The sequence below is a fragment of the Hyposmocoma kahamanoa genome, unplaced genomic scaffold (genome assembly GCF_003589595.1).
Source record: "Hyposmocoma kahamanoa isolate Upper Pololo Valley unplaced genomic scaffold, ASM358959v1 78, whole genome shotgun sequence".
Taxonomy (NCBI): Eukaryota; Metazoa; Arthropoda; class Insecta; order Lepidoptera; family Cosmopterigidae; genus Hyposmocoma; species Hyposmocoma kahamanoa.
The window spans coordinates 14,597,052-14,620,699 of record NW_020653945.1 but is presented as its reverse complement, the minus strand read 5'-3'; the positions used below and the strand labels follow the sequence as shown (position 1 = coordinate 14,620,699).

The 23,648-nt window shown below is 38.3% G+C and overlaps 2 protein-coding genes across 2 annotated transcripts in view; one reads left to right on the top strand and one right to left on the bottom strand.

Moving 5' to 3' along the window:
• LOC113233380 overlaps positions 1-2,056 on the bottom strand; it is a 6,595-nt gene extending 4,539 nt beyond the window's left edge. The window contains exons 1-3 of the mRNA XM_026468502.1: positions 1,973-2,056; positions 1,766-1,897; positions 1,462-1,686 (exon numbers count right to left, since the gene is read on the bottom strand). Coding sequence (XP_026324287.1) covers positions 1,462-1,686; positions 1,766-1,897; positions 1,973-2,056 — 441 coding nt within the window. The remainder of the gene's footprint in view (positions 1-1,461; positions 1,687-1,765; positions 1,898-1,972) is intronic.
• A 386-nt stretch (positions 2,057-2,442) lies between these two features.
• Positions 2,443-23,648, top strand: part of LOC113232915 (beta-catenin-like protein 1) — a 30,736-nt gene continuing 9,530 nt past the window's right edge. Inside the window, exons 1-9 of the mRNA XM_026467817.1 lie at positions 2,443-2,567; positions 2,654-2,860; positions 3,230-3,376; positions 4,691-4,822; positions 5,185-5,344; positions 6,427-6,650; positions 6,995-7,143; positions 8,366-8,541; positions 16,193-16,359. Of these exons, the coding sequence (XP_026323602.1) occupies positions 2,538-2,567; positions 2,654-2,860; positions 3,230-3,376; positions 4,691-4,822; positions 5,185-5,344; positions 6,427-6,650; positions 6,995-7,143; positions 8,366-8,541; positions 16,193-16,359 (1,392 nt within the window). The 5' untranslated portion in view covers positions 2,443-2,537. The remainder of the gene's footprint in view (positions 2,568-2,653; positions 2,861-3,229; positions 3,377-4,690; positions 4,823-5,184; positions 5,345-6,426; positions 6,651-6,994; positions 7,144-8,365; positions 8,542-16,192; positions 16,360-23,648) is intronic.

The following is a 23,648-nucleotide window of genomic DNA, read 5'->3' as shown; positions in this document are numbered from 1 at the left end:
AGCTATTCTTTCGATTGGTATCATAAAAGTAGGGTGATTTTTTTTTTGACATTTAAGTCGGTTCGATTCCCAGACGAAGCAAATATTTTTTTTTAAATCTATGAATGCAGAATTACTAACTTTTAAAAATAACATAAAGTCTTCTTTCAGCAAAATACTCTATATACGATATTTAAGGTACTTCCCCTTCATGGCCCATAACTTTGGGACGCCCTGTATATATATATATATATATGTATATATATATATATTATATATATATATGTATAAGATACAAAGAACAAACACAAAGAAAAATTCCTTCGATCCGACTGGGCTCGAACCAGTATCCGTTGCCTCGCCGTGGATAGCGAATCGCAGCAGTCGCTACGAATCTCTTTTGTATATATATTATAGTCTCTTTAAGTTTTACTTTTATATTTATATTCTAAATTTAAACATGATTGTTTTTGGCGCCTTTTCTTCTTTTTCGTTTGCTGTTTTGCTACGTGTTTTCTAATAAATTAATAAGCTGTGAGTACCTACGTTTGCTTTAGCCTTGCTTACTCGTTGTTAGCACCCACCCTTAACCCATTGATTCAGCCCGCTACACCGTGGCGGTAATAAAATAAATATTGCAAAAGAAAACAAATATATAGTCTGATTTATGACATTGAAACAAATACGCCTAAGTATAAAACAATAATATTATGTGCCAGACCACACCAATTGCCTGGTCTCAGAGTAGGAAATTCCCTGCAATTGTTATGAACAGTCGTGTTGTTTACCACCAGGTCTAAGACTTTTTTTTATAACATCAAGTGACGGGACGAACAAGTCGTGCGTCTGATGGTAAACTACACGCCTGTCCATAACAGTCAGTGCCACTCAGAGCTTTAAATTGCAAGGATCTGAAGGGTACTACCACTGCGCCCGTCACCCTGAAACATAAGTTGACAAATCCCATGTGCCTATAATTTCACCAGCACCCTTACCCTTCAAAACCGGAACACATCAATGCTGACATTACTGCTTGGCGGCAGATATAGGTAAGGTGGCAGTACTTCCAAGGACGAACTCTTTCACAAGGAGCTCTACTGCTACTAAACTACAAAACTACTGTTCGTCCCGTCACTTGGCAGTATAAAAAAACTAGAGCAACAATATTCTGGGGCACTTCCCAGAACACCCAGACTAGAACCAATTTAGAAAAGTTAATTTCCGAAATTGATCCTACCGAGAATCGAACCTCCAACGACCACGATGTAAAGCGTTAGGCCACCGGGGTCGTCTATGTTATCGGAAAATCAGTTCCACGTAAGACCAGTTTTTTACCACCAAATAATAATAGTCCAATGTATATCCCGGAATTCGAAAACAGTATATCCAACGCGATTGATTACAAAATTTAATTAATGAACAGGCGAGGAAAGGAAATTATAAGTATTTTAAATAAGACTTTAAATTAATGGAATATCTCACCATCATTCCACTGGTGAAGATGTCACACATAGTCATCAGGCAACCACTGACTCGAATCATATTTTGTGCAAACACCTTTAGATTTGTCGCTTCTGTGTCGGCGTTTAACAGGGCCAGAATAAAATTGAAAGTAGTCTTTGTCTTTATAGGTAAACCTCGATTTAGTAAGTTTTGGATTGTGCCGTAAAGTGGCCTGTAGGTGACTATGACATCGCTGAATCTATACTAAAACAAACGAAAGTTACTATATAAATAAAGTGTTCGAGGTAGTGAGAGTTACTATGAAAATTAATTAAGTTCTTACATGTGATATTAAATATGCCGACAAAATAGAAAGTAACTTTAATTTTAATACGTGATCGGGCGTAGAATTTAACAGCGCCAATAGTTCCTGTAAGTCACTTTTGTCACCAACTTGTATAGCAGTTGCTACGTCCTGAAATACGTAGATTAATTACTTGTAAAATTACTATGAAAGCACTTTGACAATTATGTTATTTGAAACAAAAACCTTTAGTGCAGCTACAACATCAGGAGGACCGTCAGAGTATTGTAATTTTCGTAACAAATAATTAAATTCCTGGAAGTGTATCATTTTTAAGATAATTGCCGCGCATTTTGTAATTTACCGCCAGCTGTAAAGAAAAAGAAATGCTTTTTGGAAAATGCGCCACTGTTCTCTATGATCACTTGAATTTCCAGTGTTCTCGATGATCGATATCAGCATCATCTAAATGATGCAATAATCTCAAAAAATAACTATAAAAAAGGAATTGATACCTCTTTAGTGGACTGAAGCTTGGCGTATGCTAAATGCCAACTAACGTAAAAGTACCAAAAGATAAATTCACCGAGACTTGGCTGTATGGTGTTAATCCTTTATGTCTGTTTTAACGTCACTTTACATTGACATGTGCTTGCTTTGCTTGCGATATTGTCTAAAGAAAATAAACGGTTGCGTGCTATAATTTATTTTACTGCTTTCGTTGTTAAATAACATTAAGTTACGACAGTGCGTCTCAAATAACGTTCACATAATACATTAGTCGGTCGACAGAGTAATATTTCTCTACAAAATGGATGTCGGTGAATTGCTTTCGTTCAAAGTAAGTTTTACTTTGATATATCACTGTAATAAATATGTATTGTTTAAATGAATTGCTCTATGAAGCATTGTTTTGCTTTTTTTCAGCCGACACCAACACCTAAGCGTCCAAACGATGAAGATAGCGGTGACTCTGATGAAGAAACTGCCAGAGCTGTTAAAATGCGGCGTATAGCCAAAGCGAAGACTGACCAAATGATGTATCAATTGAGCAAAGGCCTTCCAAAAGAACCTATTATTTCAGATAAAGAGAAGGAAGACATCTTACGATATGTGGAAACTGAAGCTACGGAAGTAAGGCATATTAACAGCGTTCATCCAGGGCCTTTCTGTGCACTCTCTCTGTCTGATCTTATCTAATGCGATATTGAATGTGGGTCTTGTTTATTTGAGAGAATTAAGTGAACATGAGTGGGTTACTAGTGATAACAAGATAACTATTAAATGTGCTGCACTACATTAATCTGTTTTGTTTTTGTTTTCATTATATTTCTAATTATTATTATTTGTGTGTATGATTAATAAGGAAAGACAGTATGTTATTATAGTAATATGAAATCCATTGAATGGAACTTATTGAATTTTACCTTTTAGTCAACGAAATTATGATGTGAAATATATTGGTAATATGGAGGCATTGTTTTAATTTTATAATTATTTCAGGGTGAAGTACTGGATGAGACAGCAGTAAAAAAACTGGTACTAAACTTTGAGAAAAAAGCTCTAAGGAATAGAGAGATGAGGATAAAGTTCCCTGATCAGCCTGAGAAGTTTATGGAAAGTGAAATAGATCTTCATGAGGCATTGCAGGTTAGTTAAATAGAAAAACAAAATGTAATACAAATATGTGTATATTTTACACCCATTATTATTCAATTATTTTTTGTGAAATTACTCTACTAGTTACAGTGTTGGGCAAAAATTCAATTGTTCAGGCAATTAAAGATTGACAATTAATTTTTTATTAATTGAGAAAACAGCAATTAACAATTAATTACAGTGTTTTTGATTAACAATTAATAGATAAAAATGACAATTATGATAAATTTATAGGGCATATTTTTATATGCATATTTATTTCAATATTTTTGTATTGAAATAAATATGTATGTATTGTATGTAGCAATTAAAAGATTAATATTTATCATCAAAAATTTTAATTATATGTGATAGGAAACATAATTACAGATTAATTATTCCACAAAATAGTTGAGATTGCATTTTAGCACATGTACCTATGAATGCCTGTGAGTGCCCTTGAGTGCCTATGAGTGCCTTCGACCGCCTGCGAGTGCCTTTAAGTGCTCGTGAGTGCCTTTGAATGCCCGCGAATGCCTTTGAGTGTCAGCGTGTGCCTTTGTTTGCCTTTGAATGTAGTTTCGCTGGCACTCAAAGGCACTCATAATTACTCAAAGGTACTGGCGGGCACTCAAAGTCACTTGCAGGCACTCAAAGGCACTTGCTGACACTCAAAGGCATTCACTGGCACTCAAATGCATTCAATGGCACTCAAAGGCACTCACTGGCACTCAAAAACTTCCAAAGGCACCTGTGTGTACATTTTCAGACTTCGACTTCATCGCAGAGTATATATTTATTTAATTGTTAGTTTTATTTTTATTTTATTATTATTTCTTAGGACAATTTAAAAAATTCATTGCAATTCATTTCATTGGGTATCACAATTAACACACATCAGTTCAATTAAATTTAAATTAAAAAAATTATAATTATTGATACAAAGATCAAACACAGAAATTTTTCTGTGTTCTGATGAATTTTTATTCAATTCAGCTGGTTGGAATAACCAGCACCTTAAACAGACAGTGGCTGCCACTCTCTGAACTGAGTTACGGAATGAACCAGCAGACCTTACGTATTTTTGTATGTACTTGTTGCAGATCTTTGTTTATGGTTTTCAACAACTTTTTGTCGTAACGCCATCTATTCTCATAGAAAAACCTTCATAGATTTCTCAATCTATGAAGGTTTTTCTTCACTCTGCTTTTGTGTTCGATCTTTGTATTAATCACTATAATGTATATTATTACTGTAAACTTAATATTGTGTCATTGATATACTTGTTAAAACTTGCAAAAATGAAATAATCGGGTTTGTTTACAGGAATTAAGTGCAGTTGCTACAGTGCCAGATCAATACCCTTTACTGGTGGAGTTGAAATGTGTGAACTCGTTACTGGAATTGCTATCACATGACAATACTGATATTTCTTCTAAAGTGGTCAATTTGTTACAGGTTGGTATAGGGGATATATTCCGTGCCATGATAATTTTGTAGTAGGCTACGCAAAAAAAATATTATCCTTATTATGGTACTACTACTACTATATGACAAAGTCCCGAGGCACAGAGTACCAAATGTTCGTCCAGAAATGCTGTACCTAATAGATTATTCATCTGTTGTCACAAGTAACATGACCTATATTTTTCCGCTCAAAGTGCAAATTTATTATTGTTTTAACACATGTTTATTATTCTTAAAAAATGTTTAATGATTATCAACAGATAGAACTAGCCTCGTGGACTGGCTTTTTGTATTTTTTGGATGAGCAAATTTACTTTAACAAGTCACGTTTATTTATATTGTGTATTTTGTAGGAACTGACAGATGTTGACATTTTGCATGAAAGTGAAGAAGGTGCAGAAGCATTAATTGATGCCCTGGCAGAAGCAGAATGTGCTTCCTTGTTGCTCCATAACCTGGCTAGATTAGATGAACAAGTGGCTGATGAGAGGGATGCAGTACACAACACATTGGGTATGGTGACGTATTATAATGTACTGATGGTTTTCAGTAATTTAATCTTATTAAAGTACATGCATGTTTATTATGGTTATCAATAGAAAAGATCTAACACAAAGAAAAACCTTCAATCTGACAAGACCTTCAATCTGACAGGAGGTACTTGGTTGTGAAGAAAACTTTCATAGATTTCTCACAGATGGCGCTACGGCAAGAAATATGTTAGAAACCAAAAATAAACATCGATAACAAATGCATACAAAAATTCGTGAGATCTACTGACTCGACCTATAGCTCAGTTGGTAGAATGGTATCTCTGTTATGGCACAGATGCAGGTTCGTGTGCTGTCAGATTGAAGGATTTTTTTTGAGTTCGATCTTTGTATTAATAAATTAATAATTATAACAAAGTAGTGGAGTAATTTGACAAGAAATAAATTAATAGTGAAACATCATAATATTCATTACAAACAATAAAATGCACATCTTCCACCTAAGACTCTTGCCGTTTTAGCAGAAATCTAATGCTCAGCAATTTTAATACGCTAGACAACCTTACCAATTACCTGGTTTCAAAAGGGATAACATTATGTGATCCTCAAAGATATAATTGATCTATTGTACATGCTCATTTACAATAGATCAATTATATCTTTGAGGATGAGGTGGAAAGTGTTCACATTTTTAAATAAGAATATTTTTTTTATGTTTGATATGTATATTAATTGTTCCGTCTATATTAGTTGATCTACGGATGAATTATAAATAAACTGCATTCAAGGTAACACTATTATTATGTTTAAGGTAACACTATTATCAAAAATAATATTTGGTCGTCTTTTTTTATTATTGGACTTTTCTTTAAATGATTGATGTCATTGATAACCAGTATCTTTTAATAAGTCTTGGTTGCTTGGTTGCGCCCTCATCAATAATTAAAAAAGATGACTGTTTAGATTTTTTGTCTGCTTCTTTTGCAAATTTAAAATCATCATTTAAATACATGCTGTTTCAAAATAGGGATTTCCCGGTACTATACCAGAGCAACGAAATTCAAAAATAGTTTTTTTTTAATTGAAATTATAATTATTTTACAGGTATAGTAGAAAATATCACAGAGTTTAGGCCAGAGCTATGTATAGAAGTGGCCAAGCAAGGCTTCATGCAATGGATCCTAAAAAGGCTAAAATTGAAAGTGCCATTTGATGGCAACAAGCTGTATGCAACCGAAATACTGTCTATACTTCTGCAGAATACGCCGGAGAATAGGAAATTGTTGGGAGAACTTGATGGCATTGATGTACTGTTGCAACAGTTGGCTGTAAGTTGGATACACAGTTTAGTATACTTTAATGTTCAATATAACGATCAAATTTCTTTTTTGTTTGTAATAAATGTACTGTTTTAACCTATCAGGGAAAATTTTAGAACCCAGTATTGAATTTCATTTATGTTGACCAAGATTAACATATATATTTATTTGTATTTCTTCTTGGATGTGTCCTATTGGTGATCCTAATTCATAGAAAAAAATAGTGATTTTTTTTAATCGCCCTATGTATTGTCGTTGGTTCAAAAGCTAACCGCGTGGAGTGAAAAAACGAGGGTGAAACTTCACAGCCTAATTTTAAATCAGGAAATCTTATCATGTCGCTATGTGTTTAGTTTTACAAGCGTCACGACCCGAGCGGCGCGGAGGAACAAGAGGCAATGGAGAACATGTTCGATTCTCTATGCTGCGCTCTCATGGAACCAGCAAATCGCGACCGCTTCCTGCGCGGGGAAGGACTGCAACTTATGAATTTGATGTTGCGGTAAGTTAATACTGAACTATGTATGTTTAAAAAAAATGCAAAACCAACGAACGAATCCCTATAGTTACTTGTGGCTCTCACAAGTTACATAGTGCGAATATTGCGAGGTAAAATTTTAAACTCGGGAGTGCTGCAATCATTCTGTTTATGCGTGCCAAATGAGTACGACGTTCACGGCTGCTGGTGGTGCCGCGAGCCCAGTGTTGGGCGTTAATCGATTAAATTTCAATCAGATCAAAAAATCTATTCAATTGAAATCAATTGCAATTAAAATCAATTGCAATTAAATCAATTGCGACACGTCGTATTTGATTTAATTAAGTTAGAGGGTCGGTTGGGGATCGGTCAGGGGGTCGGTTAGGTTAGGTGGTGGGTTTGGGACTAACCCAACCCAACCACACACCCGCTCACCCACTACTCACCCACCCATTCAAACCCTCTCACCCACCCCCTAACCCACGCCCTAACCCACCCACCCATTCAAACCCTCTCACCCACCCCCTAACCCACGCCCTAACCCACCCCCTAACCCACCCCCTACCTCACCCCCTCACCCACTGCCTAACCCACCCCCATATGCCCTATAAATTTATCGTAATTGTCAGTTTTAATTGTCAATCAAAAACATTGAAAAGATTGAAAATTGATTAATGTAGATATACGCGATTAACGATTGATCTATTGTTAATTGCTGTTTGGCAATTGACAGTTAATTAATTGTCAATCTTTAATTGCCAGAACAATAAAATTTTGCCCAACACTGCGCGAGACAGGACAAATTTGCTCAACAAGGCGCCTCTTGCACCATTCGTACACTAAATCGAGTAGCTGAAGAAGTAGACATTTTTACTTGTTTTGAGAGCGAGGTCATGAACACGACAGTGTTTTTGCTTTGTTCATAATTAATTCTATTTTATTGTATATTATTCATTATTGTCATTCATTATAAATTGGCTTTATTCATTATATATATATTTAATTGTTATGTGATTGATTACGTTATGGAATGCTGCATTATTGTATTGGGATGGTCCTGTAAAAATAGCTGTATGTATGAAATAAAGAAATAAAATAAAAAATGCATTATTAAAAAAAATTGTGAACACTCAATTTTTGCAAAATCTATGTTGTGCTATTATTTCCACCCGCGATTATAGTAATAAAACTGCTACACTGTGACACGTTTTACATTTAGCTTATTCTATTATAATTTTTTTTTAAGAGAAAAGAAAATGTCCCGGAATGGTTCACTAAAAGTATTAGACCATGCACTGGCTGGGCCTGAAGGACGCGACAATTGTAATAAGTTTGTGGACATTCTTGGGTTGCGAACCGTCTTCCCTCTTTTTATGAAAACTCCAAAGCGGAAGAGATTGCTCACAGTTGACCAGCACGAAGGTACGTACACACATGGTTAGACGAAATTTCATCGAATTTCTTGTAGTTTCCTTTTTTTTTTTTTTTTGGGTTATTTGGCTTCTGTCCCACTGAGGACAATTCTGCCAGTGTCCGGGTTGAAAGATACACGGTATATTTATCAAGATTCACTCAAACGACGATGATCGGTTGCACCATCCTATGGACAAAGACAAAACACGGGGTTATTTGACTAGCTACTTTGGATGAAAAGCATAAACGCATGCCGTGCACATAGTAAAAGTTATAACCGTATGTTATTTTGTTCAATATATTTAAATAGAGTAAATAGTAGCGGAGGTTTTAGGGGAGAAAGGATACTATAAAAATTTGTGGGACGAGGGATACAATCTGGAAGAAGATCGTATAAAGAGACGGGATATAATGCACAGTTAAAAAATATATGGTCAAGAGTTCCTTGTTCAAGACCGCACTCACAAAGGGAGTGATCCCTTATCCTGAGCTTAGCAAGAAAAGTGGGTCTGCAGTTATGTCCTAGGCGCAATCGGATGATAGTTGAAGTTGTTCTTTTACTGGCCTCGCGGAACTCGAAAAACCAAGGTTTCTTGGGTATTACTGGTTGAAGACCAGCATAATATTTGCCTTTTTGTCTGCTAGAAGACGACCAGTAAGTCTTCCAGTTATTGTGTAAATCAATCTTAGCCTGGGAGCGTAAGTCTTGAGAAAAACATTTATCATATATAATGGTACCAGAATGAATCGCCCATTTAGCCCATCTATCCGCTTGTTCGTTCCCAGAAATGCCAGAGTGTCCAGGAACCCAAACAAGAACAATTTGAATGCCAAGGTTAGAGCAATTGTAAAGGAGCTCTTTTGTTTTAAGATTGATTGGGTGAACATCTTTGCTACGAAAGGGGAATTTTAACAGATCGTCCAGGCAGCTACGAGAGTGTAAAAATTACAGATTTGTCTAATTTGTGGGATTTAACATATGAAACTGCCTCAAAAACAGCGATCACCTCACCCGAATATACGGATGCTTTAGAGGGAGATTTAAAAGTTAAGGAGATATTAAATGTAGGGATCCAGACGGCAGAGCCAACAAAATCATCTGTGGTGGATTTGGAAGCATCTATAAAGATATTGAGCCAACCGTTCCATTTCTCATTAACTATTTTATTAAAAAGTATTCCAGCGTTAGGGTCATCTTTGACAATTCCTAAATTGGTAACAATGTTGGGTTTAAAAATTAGTGCATCAAAATCGATTAAAAACAATGGATTACCAGAGTATTGATTGATAGGGGGGCCGATGAGAGATTTGTTAAAGCTTTTTAAAAGGCATGGAGGGCTCTTATGTTCTCAGTATTTAGAAGTTGTAACAAGGTTCGCTAGTTGAGTCAAGGGGGCAAGTAAGGTCAGTGCTAGGACCGCTCCTGTGGAACATCGGATTCGATTGGGTGTTACGGGGAGATCTCCCTCCGGGCGCCAGCATGATCTGCTACGCTGCGATGACGCGTTGGTGATGGTACGAGGTGAGACCTTCGCGGACGCTGCCCGTCTTGCCACGGAGGCGGTGGCACAGGTTGTCGGTAGAATAGAGATGTTGGGACTCCGGGTGGCGCTTAACAAGTCGGAGGCCATGTGCTTTCATGGCCCTCGGCGGGCGCCGCCACGGAGTTCTCATATCACTATCGGTGAGACTCGCATCGGAGTCGAGCCCACGATGAAGTATCTTGGTCTCGTCCTCGACTCTCGATGGAACTTCCGCGAGCACTTTACTCGCATGATCCCTCGTTTAATGGGAACGGCTGCTGCTTTAAAGCGGCTGTTGCCCAACCTCGGAGGGCCCAAAGCGAGCAGCCGTCGCCTGTACATGGGAGTGGTGCGCTCGATGGCTCTATACGGGGCTCCCGTATGGTCTGACGCCCTCACAGAGAAAAACATCGCACTCCTGAGGAGATCTCAGAGGGTGATGGCGGTCGGGGCTATCAGAGGATATCGCACCATATCCTATGAGGCGGCATGCTTGTTAGCGGGGTCTCCTCCCTGGGACCTGGAGGCGGAGGTCTATGCTGCCATGTATCAATGGCGCATTGACCTCCGTCTCCGTGGCGAGGATCCCACGCTGCAGGAAGTGCAGTCGTGGAAGTTTCATGCGCATCAGTCCCTGCTTAGAAAGTGGAGGGGGCGACTGACCCAACCCAGAGCCGGGAGCTGGACCGTGGAGGCTATCCGTCCGGTTTTTGAGAACTGGATGGACAGGGCGCATGGGTCCTTGACTTTCCGGCTGGTGCAGGTGCTTTCCGGGCATGGTTGCTTCGGAAAGTACCTGTGTCATATAGCGCGGAGGGAACCGACAACCGAATGTCACCATTGTGGCTGCTGTGAAGACACGGCACAGCACACGCTGCAGGTGTGCCCAGCCTGGGCCAATGAGCGCCGTGAACTTGTTGCCGCAGTGGGGCACGACCTGTCACTCCCTGCAATGATCAAATCAATGCTGGAAAGTGACAGGTCGTGGATGGAGGTAGTATCCTTCTGCGAACACGTAATGTCGCAGAAGGAAGCTGCGGAGCGGGAGAGGGAGGCTACCACCCTTCTTCCAATCCGCCGCAGGAGAGCAGGGCGTCGGAGGAGGCACTATCATGCCCTCCTTCAACCCCCATAATAGGGATTTTGGCGGTGGACGCGGGGGTGTCCGCCGCCCGTAATGTATAGATCCCGAGGTGGCGCGCGCGGTGTTCCTGCGTGCCCCTGTAAGTGTTGAATGGGGTGGTGTTTCTCCAGCTCCACCTCAATGGGAAGGGGCTCTCGGCCGAGGGCCAGCGCCGTCGGGACCGCGGAAGAGTGCGAAAGCGTTCCCGTAGTCCCGACAACAGAAAGGAGCAGGGACGGAACACCGTGGGGTTTTAGTCGGTAGGAGTCCGACATGATCTCTCTGTTGCCCCCGCAGCAGAGAGATATCCATGAGGATTTCCCCACGTAAAAAAAAAAAAAAAAAAGGGGCAAGTAAGGGGTGAGCAGAATTTTGTGAGATTTTGAAAAAGAAACGGTCGCATAAGTACTGACGACGGAAACATAACGGAGGATCTAAGCTCTCAACCTGCATGGCATTGATTGGAGATGATTTCATCGCTCCTAATATAACACGACGACATCTAGCTTGTATATTATCCCAATAGTTAACAGCGGATTTGTTACAAGGTTCTAATAAAAATGAAGCGTAATCAAAATGACTCCTTATTACAGCATTGTACATCAATTTTTGGGTATAAGGGTGGGCTCCCCACCATACTCCACACAGAGCTCTAATAATATTAATACCCTTTTCACATTTATTTTTAATATAATTTAGGTGAGGGATTCCAGTCATGTGGGAATCAAAAAAGAAGCCTAGAAACTTAACCTTGTCGAGTACAGGGATCAGTTCATCATTTAGGAAAATTTGTATATGTGGGACACGTCTTTTTCTTGTGAATACTACTATTGAGCTTTTATTGGGTGATAGGAGAAGGCAGTGATTAGTGAGCCAATCTTGCAAGTATCTAATGGCAGTATTTAGTTGGATAGTGCATTCATCAAGAGACTCTGAGGAATAATAGAGTGCTAAATCGTCTGCATACTGTAGAATATCACAGAAGCAGTCAACAGATTTATCAAGGACAGCAGTGTATAGACTATAAAGGATGGGGCTCAAGACAGAACCTTGTGCGAGTCCCTTCCATATCATTCTGGGGGGGAGAAGAGAACCATTGATACGTACTGAGATGGAGCGAGACATTAGCATGTTATAAATGATGTTAATCATCCTCACTGGTAGACTCAGCTGATGCATTTTTTGCCTGAGTAGCGGGAGATGAACATTGTCATAAGCGGCTGTCACGTCCAGGAAGACACCAACAAAGTACAATCCTCTGGTGAGTGCGAGTCTAATCTCAGTAGAAAAGGTACTGAGGCTGTCAAGAGTGCCCATACCCTTACGGAATCCGAACTGCGACCTGGATAGAAGTCCTTTGCTCTCCAATATCCACTCTAATCTATTTTTGATGAGGTGTTCCAATGTTTTGCATAATACTGATGACAGCGCAATGGGTCTATATGAGGCAGGATCCCTTGGATCCTTACCTGGTTTATGAATAGGGATAACAACTTGAAGTTTCCAGGAGTGTGGAATATCACCATTTTCAAAGATTTTATTGATAATATTAAGTAGGACAGTTTTCGAAGAATTTGAGATGTTCTTAATAAAAGAATATGGGATACCATCGATTCCAGGTGTAGAGTCTCTTAGGTGGTTCAAAACTGAAGACAGTTCTACAGAGGAAAATGGTTCATCCATTCTATCATTAGAGTTTGGGGAAAAGGAGGGAGGGAAACAGTCCATAGATGGGACAGAAGGAGGGGCCAATCTATTAATAAAGTCATCGATCCAAGTTGAGGGCTCATTACTGGAGAAAGTATTGGATACACGAGATCCTGAAAACTTTTTAAAATTTTTCCAAACTAGAGAAGATTTTACACGAGGAGAGAGGTTCTCGCAAAACTGAGACCAGCCAAGGCGCTTTTTTTTTGAGAACAGCTTTTTGGATTTAGCATTGAGCTTCTGGAAGGACAAAAAGTTTTCAATGTTAGGATTATCCAAAAAAAGTTCTTCAGCACCATTGCGTTCTAGAATAGTTTCTGTACAGTCGGAGTCCCACCATGGGGGGGAGGGGATGGTGTCTTTCTTAGATTTTTTAAGAGGGATAGAGAGATCAGCAGCAGAAAGCAGAATGTTAATGAAATCCTCATAGATTGCAAGGAAATTCTCATTTCTAATTAGTGGGAGTAACCTAGTTTTAACTTCCACTAATGAAGAGAATTCATCCCATTTAGCCTTATTCAGTTTAAATTTAAGGAGGGGTGTTGCAGGCGGTGCCAACTGGACAGACTGAGCGAAAGTTATTATTATAGGAAGATGGTCACTGCCATAAGAATTGAAAAGTACTCTCCAAGAGAATTTGGAAATTAATTCAGAAGAAATTAGGGAAAGATCAACACAACTGGGATTTTGGGCGGGAGAAGTTCTTCTCGTAGGGGAACGATCGTTTACAACACAGAGATTGTTATTATCAAGCATGTCACTAAGAAAGGTGGCAGGAGATGAACAATGGTTAGAGCCCCACATTGTGTGATGACAATTAAAATCACCAAGCACAACAAGAGGGGATGGGAGAGAAGCAAGGATGGAGTCTAGTTCAGTGAAGATAGATTGATCAGGATGGGGGATGTATACTGAAACAAATGTTATGTTTAAAGCTCTAGCTGCTACAACATTAAAATTCGGGGAGTGAGAAGGAAGGTGTAATAAAGAATAAATAGTGGGTCTTTTAATAATTAGAGCACAGCCATCATATCCATTGTTGTTATCATCCCTGAGACATGAGAAACCAGGAATCCTAAAACGCGAAGATGGCTTTAGCCATGTTTCCGAGATAGCCAGGATGGTGGGCTTATAGTTATTTATTAAATCAATTATTTCATGTTTTTTATGACGTATTGACTTACAGTTCCATTGTAGGATTGGGGTCATTATTAATATGGATTAAAGAGTTTAATTTATTCAGTGATTGAATGACATTGTTAGGTAGGGAATCATCAAATTTAGAAATAATATTGATAAGTGTGTTGATAAGTAATTCAATAAGATTTTCGTTTCTGGAGGTATTGTTTGATAAGTCTGAATTAATAGCACAGCCATTAGGTTGTGTGGACTGCGGAGTCATAATAAGGTCATTGTGGCTTACTTTATCGAAACCAGATTTTGGGGAAACCCAGAGTCGGCGTTCAAAATAAACAGTTTTTCTTTGGGAGGAGCTTAGGGAAAGAGGGGGGAAATTATGAGGTTGAGAGGTTGTAGGAGAACATTGGGTTGCTGCAGGAGGTTGAGCTGTCATAGGGCGAGCACTGTCAGCAAAAGATTTACGTACAGTCCGGAATCTAAGGGAAGCCTCCGAGTATGGGATGTTTTCTGTTGACATAACAACCTTAATAGATTTCTGTCTGGCTTGTTCAGGGCAAGAGGGATCCGTGGCCATATGGGGGCCACAACAATGTAAGCACGTTGGTTGGGAGGTACCACTAGAATCTCCAGCATGTGGTTGGCTACATCTGAAACACCTGGGCTTTGAACGGCATTGGGCTTTCACATGACCAAAGCGGCAGCAATTGTTGCACTGTATGGTTGGTAGAGTATAGATCTCTACCGGGAGGGATGTATGATAACACAGGACTCTTTCAGGTAGCTCTTTGCCAAGGAAAGAGACCATTACTGTTTGGGAGGGGATCCAATGTGGTTTGTTATCAATATATTCTTTCCTGTTTAGACGTCTGGCCTTAATGGCTTGGGAGCCATTAGTGCAATCAATTGACTTGACCAGTTCTTCCATAGTCCACTCTATCGGAATGTTTCTAACAATACCATTTCTTATCAAGTGAAAAGTGGGGATAATTGCTTTGTAAGAATTCGAGGTGAGGAGAGAATTTTCAATAAATTTGTTTGCGGATATTGCACTAACAAAAGTAACTACAACCCGATTGCGCCCTGTAGCTTTGATACCGTCTTTTGCAATCCCATGTATACCATTCTTACTTAGGAACTGGGCAAACGTCAATAATTTGATTGTAAGACCAGATGAGGGGTTGGACTCTTCTCTCGATACGTGAACTATAAATGGACCCTTATCAGATTCACTATATTTTAATTTCATACCGTCAGCAAATTGGGGTAAGCTGTAGGTTTGTTGGGCAGATGCATTTGGAGGAGCGTTTGAAGAACGTTTCGGAGGTTGCTCCGATGTAGTTTGGGAGGAAGATGCTTCATCACTGGCACGTTTTTTAGGCCTGGAATTAACATTTTGGGTGGGATAATGGTCGAAATCCATTTGAGAATCGGGGTTTAAGAAACCGCCAGTAGAGAAGCCGCCTCCCCCGTCAGGGGGATTATCGTCGTCCATCACCAGTTAGTAACTAAAGTTACCTTCACAAACACAACAACAGCACCACAAACTATACAAAAAAGGCAACCAATTTCACTCGGAAAGTACCAATTTAAATTTCGACACGTGTATACTGACAGGAGCCAAACACTCGAAAGTAGTTTCCTTGTGTTCCTGATATTCAATGTTTATTCCCTTCGTCAGTACGGTGTTTGATAATTGTTGTAATATTGAGTTCTGCACATTCCATATTATTATCATAAATATTATTTCTGCTCAATATATTTATTCCAAACTTGTGTTATGGTATTTACTTGTATTAATAATAAAATAATGTAATACCGCTTAATTAGTATATTTAGGGTTCTTGTAGAAATAAGAATATAAGATAATTATGTAAATAATAATATAATTATAATTATATAGATAATTATATGATAAATATTAATTTAGTATACTTAACATAACAATAGTGTTACCTTGAATGCCGTTCATTTATAATTCATCCGTAGATCAAGTAAATTACATATCAAACATATAATAAGAATGTCGAACTGGACTATATCGTCGACTCATTGCAAGAAGTCATTAATTGCCATATAAATTATAATAATATGTCAATTAATGACTTGATGCACTAAATCAACGATATGATCTTTTAAATAAATTACGATTAATCAATATAATTTGCAGAACACGTGGTGTCCATAATAGCATCCATGCTACGTAACTGTCAAGGTACGCAAAGGCAGAGATTGCTTGCAAAGTTCACTGAAAACGACCTTGAGAAAGTCGATCGCCTTATGGAATTGCATTTCAAATATATGGATAAGGTTGACCGCGCCGAAAAAGACATGGAGGTAATATATTTCATTAAATTTTAGTGCTATAAAATTATGAAAATTATTATTCTTAAAAATCTCCACCAATTTTAGATGTATGTAGAAAAGTTTGCATTGATAAAAGATTCATAACTGCCCGTAGGCTTTTCGTTGTTGTTCGATTGGCTTCTTGATGCGGTTTATAATAGTACATTATGATATAAGTGCGGTAAGTTGAAAATGACAGCCGAGGCGATATTGCTATAAGAAAGCAGAGGCTGTAATTTTCAAAGCGCACGTATGTCATACGACGTTTTATAACATATTTGCGAGGAAATAAATAAGACTATGACTTTCTTAAACGAATAAATCTTTAATTACTTGTTAAAGCAGTTATAGAAATTTGAACAATTTTTAAAAGTGTTTGTTACGTTGCCAGTTGGCATTTTTAATGTTGTCAAGTTATTATTATTAGTTACAATCTCCCCAGTCTCTCTCTCACTCTCTTGAGTGAAAGTAGGAGAAACGAGACCACAGAGTTCTGCAGTCGGTGGCGGCGGCGGAGGCGGTTGCGGCTGCGGCGACGAAGGTGGAATGTACGCGTGTGTGCTCGTAGATGGTTGAAAGTCAACTGTCGCCACGCCTAAGGTTCAATCATAATGTAAATTACATATGCGACATTCTTTCTACCACAATAACCTTTAAATAGAGTATCTTTATGAACACTTCTTTTAACTCCATTCTACTTCATAGGACTACTATAATTGTCCTAACAGGTCCTTGACCTCATATCGATCGTCCGGATCTGATGTAGTGGGATCCTCTGATCCCTATGATGAGCCTCCACACATACCCCTACAGCCCTTCCTCTGCCACCGCTTCATGCCCCCTTGTACCTTCAGTACAAGTGGCGATCTCATTCTAATTCTGTTACTGATTCGTCATACTCTATTTTCTGGCTGTCTAGTCAACAAATACTGTATCTACGTTAGTAATAAACATTGTGCAAACTTACCAACTGTAGTGCCGACCAACCAGTGCACTTCCAGCAGATGCCTGATATCTCACCTTCATTTAAGATGCCTGTACTGCCGTGTTAGTTCCCTACTCTTAGGTATCATAACAGATTAAATTTATTAATGCTTGATATTACAAAACTTATACTAAATCGCGACATAATTCGCGACACTCCGGGCGCCACAGGAACTACAAAAGTGTGAGAAGATTGCGAGTAAGTTCGGTCATCTTTTCTCTTGCTCTGATTGCTGCTTTCCTCTTAACTCTTATTGGCGTTAGGTCATCCAGAGCCTCAGACAGCTCGTGTCCTACTTCCACCCCTCCAGCAGGCGGCTTAGCAGAATTTGTTTCTTGACTTTCAGAGGACTTGGCAATCTCTACTTCAGGAACTTGCTCAGAAAGACCTTCACTTTCATTCCTCTTACTATTTACTTCAAGTGGGTATAAGTGACCTACCGAGCGAGTGTACTCTGAATTGCCTACTTTCACTTTTGCTATCCGACACTCCTCATCAGCTCCACGAGTCAATGAAATTATTTTTCCTACCTTCCACTTATTTCTGTTCTTGACATCACTTTTGATTTGAACTACGTCACCGACCTCTGGCATATTACTATTTGTTATTCTGGGCTGCTTTGGACTGTAATTGTATTTTTCTCTAAGACTGAATAAATATTGAGTGGTAAACATTTTTCTAAATTCTGCCACGATCTTGTGTCCTCTTATCCAACCTTCTATTAGGGCTTGTTTTGTCGATGTACTTCCAGATGGTATATTTTCATTTAACGGTTCCAGAGCAATTTATTTCCCCAATGAAAGAAAATCGGCTGGTTTCAATATTTCTTCAGGGTCGGAGCCAACACATGTCAGGGGTCGACTATTCAAAACAGACTCTATTTCTTTGACCACAGTAAGTAACTGTGTTTCCCTTAAGAAATGTTTATCCAGGGTCCTCTTCATAATACAATGTTTGACAAGTCCAACCATCCTTTCATAAAAACCCCCATGCCAAGGTGCTAGTTGCGGTATAAACTTCCATTTGATTGTATCTGAGACAACTTCTGCGGTCAGTCTAAAAAGGGTTGCATTGTCTGTCATGATTACCTCAGGTTTTCCCCGATTCGCAACAAAGCGTCTTAAACCTAGTAGACACTCGTCGGCAGTTAAATCTTTCACTATTTCCATATGGATGGCTCTCACAGCTAAGCAGGTAAGTAAACATACCCATCTCTTTTCCTTGCCTACTTCTCCAATGATGTAAAGTGGACCAAAATAATCCATACCGGTGTAGGTAAAAGGGGCACTTAAATTAACTCGTTCTGCTGGCAAATCTGAGGTTGGCGGTAGCTTATAGGGACCCCCTCCATGCTTCACACAATTCTCACAGTGTCTTAATATCTTTTGTACTTGTGTTCTTCCTTGAGGTATCCAAAACTTCTCTCTTATCAAGCCCAACATACGTTAAGCTTGATAAGAGAGAAGCTTTGCGAAGAAGCAACACACCTACATGATAGTTTTTCTCATGAATTTCTTGTATCAATTTGCTTGTGTACTCACTATCTCTAGGGATGAGAGCAGGATGTTTGGTATCGTAAGACCAGTTGGTGTTAGCCATCCGTCCACGGCATCTCAACACACCGTCCACATCAAGATACAGACCTAAATTTCTGGTGAGATGCGTTACTTTACCTTCAACTTCATTAGGAAAATATTTTCTTTGCAGTGTCTTCACATTTTTCACCTCCCGGGTATTCTCCAGCTGGTAACAACCTTGTTTTGGTGAGCTACACCCAGTGAGTTCATTTATATCCTCTTCGTCATTAGTCATCATTATTATATCTGGACATAGTCCGTCCAGACTCTCCCCCAACACACAAGACGATTCCTCACTTCCAAGATATATACTTTGTGGCCATTCACTTTTGTCCTTAAGTAGAAATGATGGACCTTGGAACTACAAGTGATTTTTCTCTGTCCAAAGGTCAGGTCGTGTTGCTACATCGGCAGGATTACTGTCTGTGTTGATGTAGCAAGGCTGAATTTCTTTGTTTTGCCTGATTGTATTGATTCTTCTTGAAACAAATGGTGGTAATAATTTATTTGATTTCATCCAACCCAAAACGATCATACTGTCTGTCCACAAGTATTGATGTTCAATTGTTAGTCCAATCACATTTTTGACATACAAAATTAGTTTACTTCCAATGTAGTATCCGAGTAATTCCAACTTTGGAATTTTCAAGTTATCTTTGTCTTGTTTTGGTGTAATTCTAGACTTGGATATTAAGAAGGCTACCTTGGTATTCACTCCATTACTTGAACGTAAGTAGAGAACTGCAGCATAGGCATCTTTTGATGCATCTGTAAAACAGTGTAATTCATATGTGACTGTTTTTTCTTCTGGTGCAATACAAGCAAATCGTGGTATAACTACATTTCGAACCATCCTTAAACGACTGTTTAAGCTGACTAGCCACTTCATCCCATTTCTGTTTTAACTCCTCAGGTAGTAGTGTGTCCCATTTGAGTTTATTTTCCCATAGCTATTGGAGTAACAATTTAGCAGGTAATATTAAGGGTGAATGTGTGAAAGTGGATGAATGTGAAAGTGGGGTTTATTTTTAGATGCAAAGTGTCTTTTTTAGTGTCCCACACTAAACCCAACATCTTGGTTTCTGCAGAAGTCTTTGCTCTGTACTCTTGTGGAATTGTCTTAAGGAAATCAGGACTGTTAGAGTTCCATTCACGGATATTCATTGACAAATCTTGGAAAACTCTCCTTGTGTCCTTGTACAACTGTTGCGCTTCTTCTACTGTTTTTGATCCTGTCACAAGGTTATCTACGTAGCATTTATCGGCAATCTTTGACAATAAGTCTGGGTAGTTTTGTGAAATATGGTAGTTTATTGTAGCAGTTAGTATGAATGGACTTGAAATAATCCCAAAAGGCACTCTACAAAATCGCAGGTGTAGTAAATTTTCTTTAGATATTGGTTGATTTACATGTTTAAGCCATAGAAATCTTGTGACATCTCTGTCTTCTATTTGGAGACCTATCTGCAGAAAAGCCTTTTCTACATCAGCTGTAATAGCAATTTTATAAGTACGAAATTGTAGGAGAATTGCGAGTAAGTCTCCAATCAAAGAAGGTCTTCTATACATGCACTCGTTCAAACTTTTATGATTTTTTAGTTTCCCTGAAGCATCATACACCAACCTACCTTTTTTTCTCCTCTTGCTTGACTATATGATGGGGTAGATAGTGCAAAGGTGGAATTCTTTGTCTTGATGCTACATCATCCTCAGGTTCGACTAATTCTATCGTGCCACTTTGCAGTTGTGCTTTGAGAATTTGTTCATATTCTTCCAAAGTATTTTTATCAATTCGCTATAGCAGCACCTTCAACCTTCCATATGCTAGTCCAAAATTAGTAGGTATTTCTGGTGGGTACTGAATCCAAGGCCACTTAATCATGTATCTTTGATTTACATACTTGACATTGTTGTTGAAGTGTTTTACTGCTTCATCTTCTCTAGTAGCCTTAGGAGAATCTAAGATCCCTATGCTTTCTAGTGACCACAAAAATGTCAAATCTGTATTTCTGAGAGGAAGGTCAGGCTCTGTGTAGTACATACATTCTGGGCCATGGCATTGACAATAAGTAATTATTGATAATATATTTTGATCATTTGAATCAACCTTGCCACTTAATATCCAACCAAATTCAGTATTGATTAAAAACAAATTGTTACACAATTTCTTACTTTCTGATTTAAAGAATGAAAAGTAATAATCGTTTCCAGTTAAGCTATCTATCTTCTCTCCTGCAGAGCCATCATCAGCTAATAAATCAACACATATTTTCTTATCTACTTTAGGCACTGATATTTTGTTCGTGATGTGAGGTACTACATTTGCTCGTATCTTTCTTGTAGTTTCTCGCCCAGTCTTTAATTCAATTTTAACAGAAGGACTTGCAGTTTGTGTAGGTGATTCGGACCCAAAGGTAAATATTATTAGTTGGTCTACTTTATCAATAACTAACTTTAGTTCATTTGCTAATTGCTGTGTGATGTAACTTCGTTGGCTGCCACTATCTAATAGTAGCCTACATTTTCTTTCCTCATTCTGACTCTTTATAGTCACCACTGCCGTCTGCAAAAATGAACTTTGGTTAAACATAGAATAACAATTTGTTTCTAATTTATAGTCGGATAATTCCTTACTCCTTACGGCAAACTTCTTTAGGCACAAGGCTCGATTGTGTGTACCCTTGCAATGATAACATGGTTTCTTAATATTACAATCTTTTATGAAATGTCCTATCTTAAAGCAAAGGTGACATCTTGGTCCTAGTTTCTTTCTTCGGGCACTCATAGTAGAAAATTTCGAACAGGTGTCATTATAATGCGGGCCCTCACAAAACACACATTGTCCTTTCCATCGTTTTGAAATTGTATCTTGCTTTCTAAACTTGGAGGGTAGTCTGCGCTTCTGTATGTTGTTACTTTCTCTAGATGGCCTTCCACATTTTACAAATGCTTTCCTTTTCTCATCTTTAATAAATAAAGCATCAGTTGTTGTTATGTCTATGTCTGCCGTTTTCGTCGGTTCACTGTGAATGGGAAATATCTTCTGTGACAGCTCCATAGCTGTGATTATTATTTCTAATTGGTCCCGGATGATCTTTACCGAATCAGCTCCTTGTAATGCCATATTTAATTTATAGATTATTTTCTGTGGGAACTTGCTCAATATTGTAACTCTAAGTTGATTGTTATTAATATCTTCTCCGAGAGATTCCAGGATCCGTAAATTCTTGTCAATGTTATTCAAAACCTTTCTGCATTCAGTAGCTGATGAACCAGCCATTGTAACTTTCTAGAGTTCTTCATAATGGGAGTCTATTAACATATTTTTATGTCCAAACCTTTTCTTTAGGGTTTCAATGACTATTTTATAATTCTGGTTTGTTATGCCTATACCTTCTACAGCTTCTCTTGCTGTACCTTCGAGTGATGCTAACAGGTATGAGAGTTTATCAACATCAGGTAATGACTTGTTATGTATACCAGCCTCAAATTGATCCCAGAAATCATGCCAGCCTAAAATGTTTCCATTGAATTTAGGAAGACTGAGCTTAGGAAGTTTAGTCTGTTGGGTTGTTTCTGGTTTCTGAGAATCGATATGATTAAGAATTGAATTAAGTGCAATTATCTTATCCTCCGCTTCTAAATGCAACACTGTGCATCGTGTCACAATATCTTGGTTAATCTCAGTACTTTTTTCAATGTAAATATGAATTTCATTCGCAACATTGGCTGTATGAGCCCGTAACGAATTCAATGCAATGCAGATTTCCTGCTCGGTAACACCCTCGCTTTTTGTCTGTACGCATAACTCTGTCGTAAGAGTAATTGAGTCATGTAGGCGTTTTAGTAGTAGGCGTAGAAGTAAAGCGTCCTCCATCTTCAAGTTAAACTTCGTAAAAACTTACTTAAATGCCTAAAATACCGGTAATACTTTGAAATCTTATAAGAATTTACAATTCTGAAGTCTTTAAACTTTATTACAATTAAAGCAATTACTATTCGCACAGTATTAACAATTTTCAATTTTCGAGCACAGTAATACAACATCCAAACGAAACATTTTATATGAAAAGTATAGGGAACACGTTTCCGGTTACGCAACAAATGCAACTTCTTAATAGAGGAAATTAAAAATCATCTCCTTTCTGTGAAATTCTCGTTTCCCCACGGCTCTTCATTTGGTCGGGTTAACAATCGTTTAAAAGTATTGCCATATGAAAATAGTAAGTATTTCCGGTTGACATTCGGATACTTACTATTCATGTGGTTAAAATTTCCAGGTCATTCGTTTTAGAACGTAAATGAACGCTTACCTTGGTAACGGACTATGTATTACTACAATAGGCAGGAATATATAAAATAGAAAATACATATTTTTGCATATTTAGGTGCGGGGGTAATTAATAATGGGCACAAAAACATCAAACTATTTTTATTTTTAACACGTCTTTTCGCACAAAGTTATTGAGTCGAAATTTATTCCACTACGACGTCATAGCAAATAAGAATGATGCCTTCCAAAAGGTTATTCATTTCTAAGTTCCGTCGTCTCACATCAATTACTTGACTTCAGTATTTATCATACAAGTTTGGCTAAATCTACAATACAATAATCAGGTTGACTTTTGGTCTAGACTTCAGAACTTCAATTGTGACCGCAGTCCCCCACGTACATATGGGGTTGAAACTTTGGTCTCGGTCATCCCCGAACGAATCAA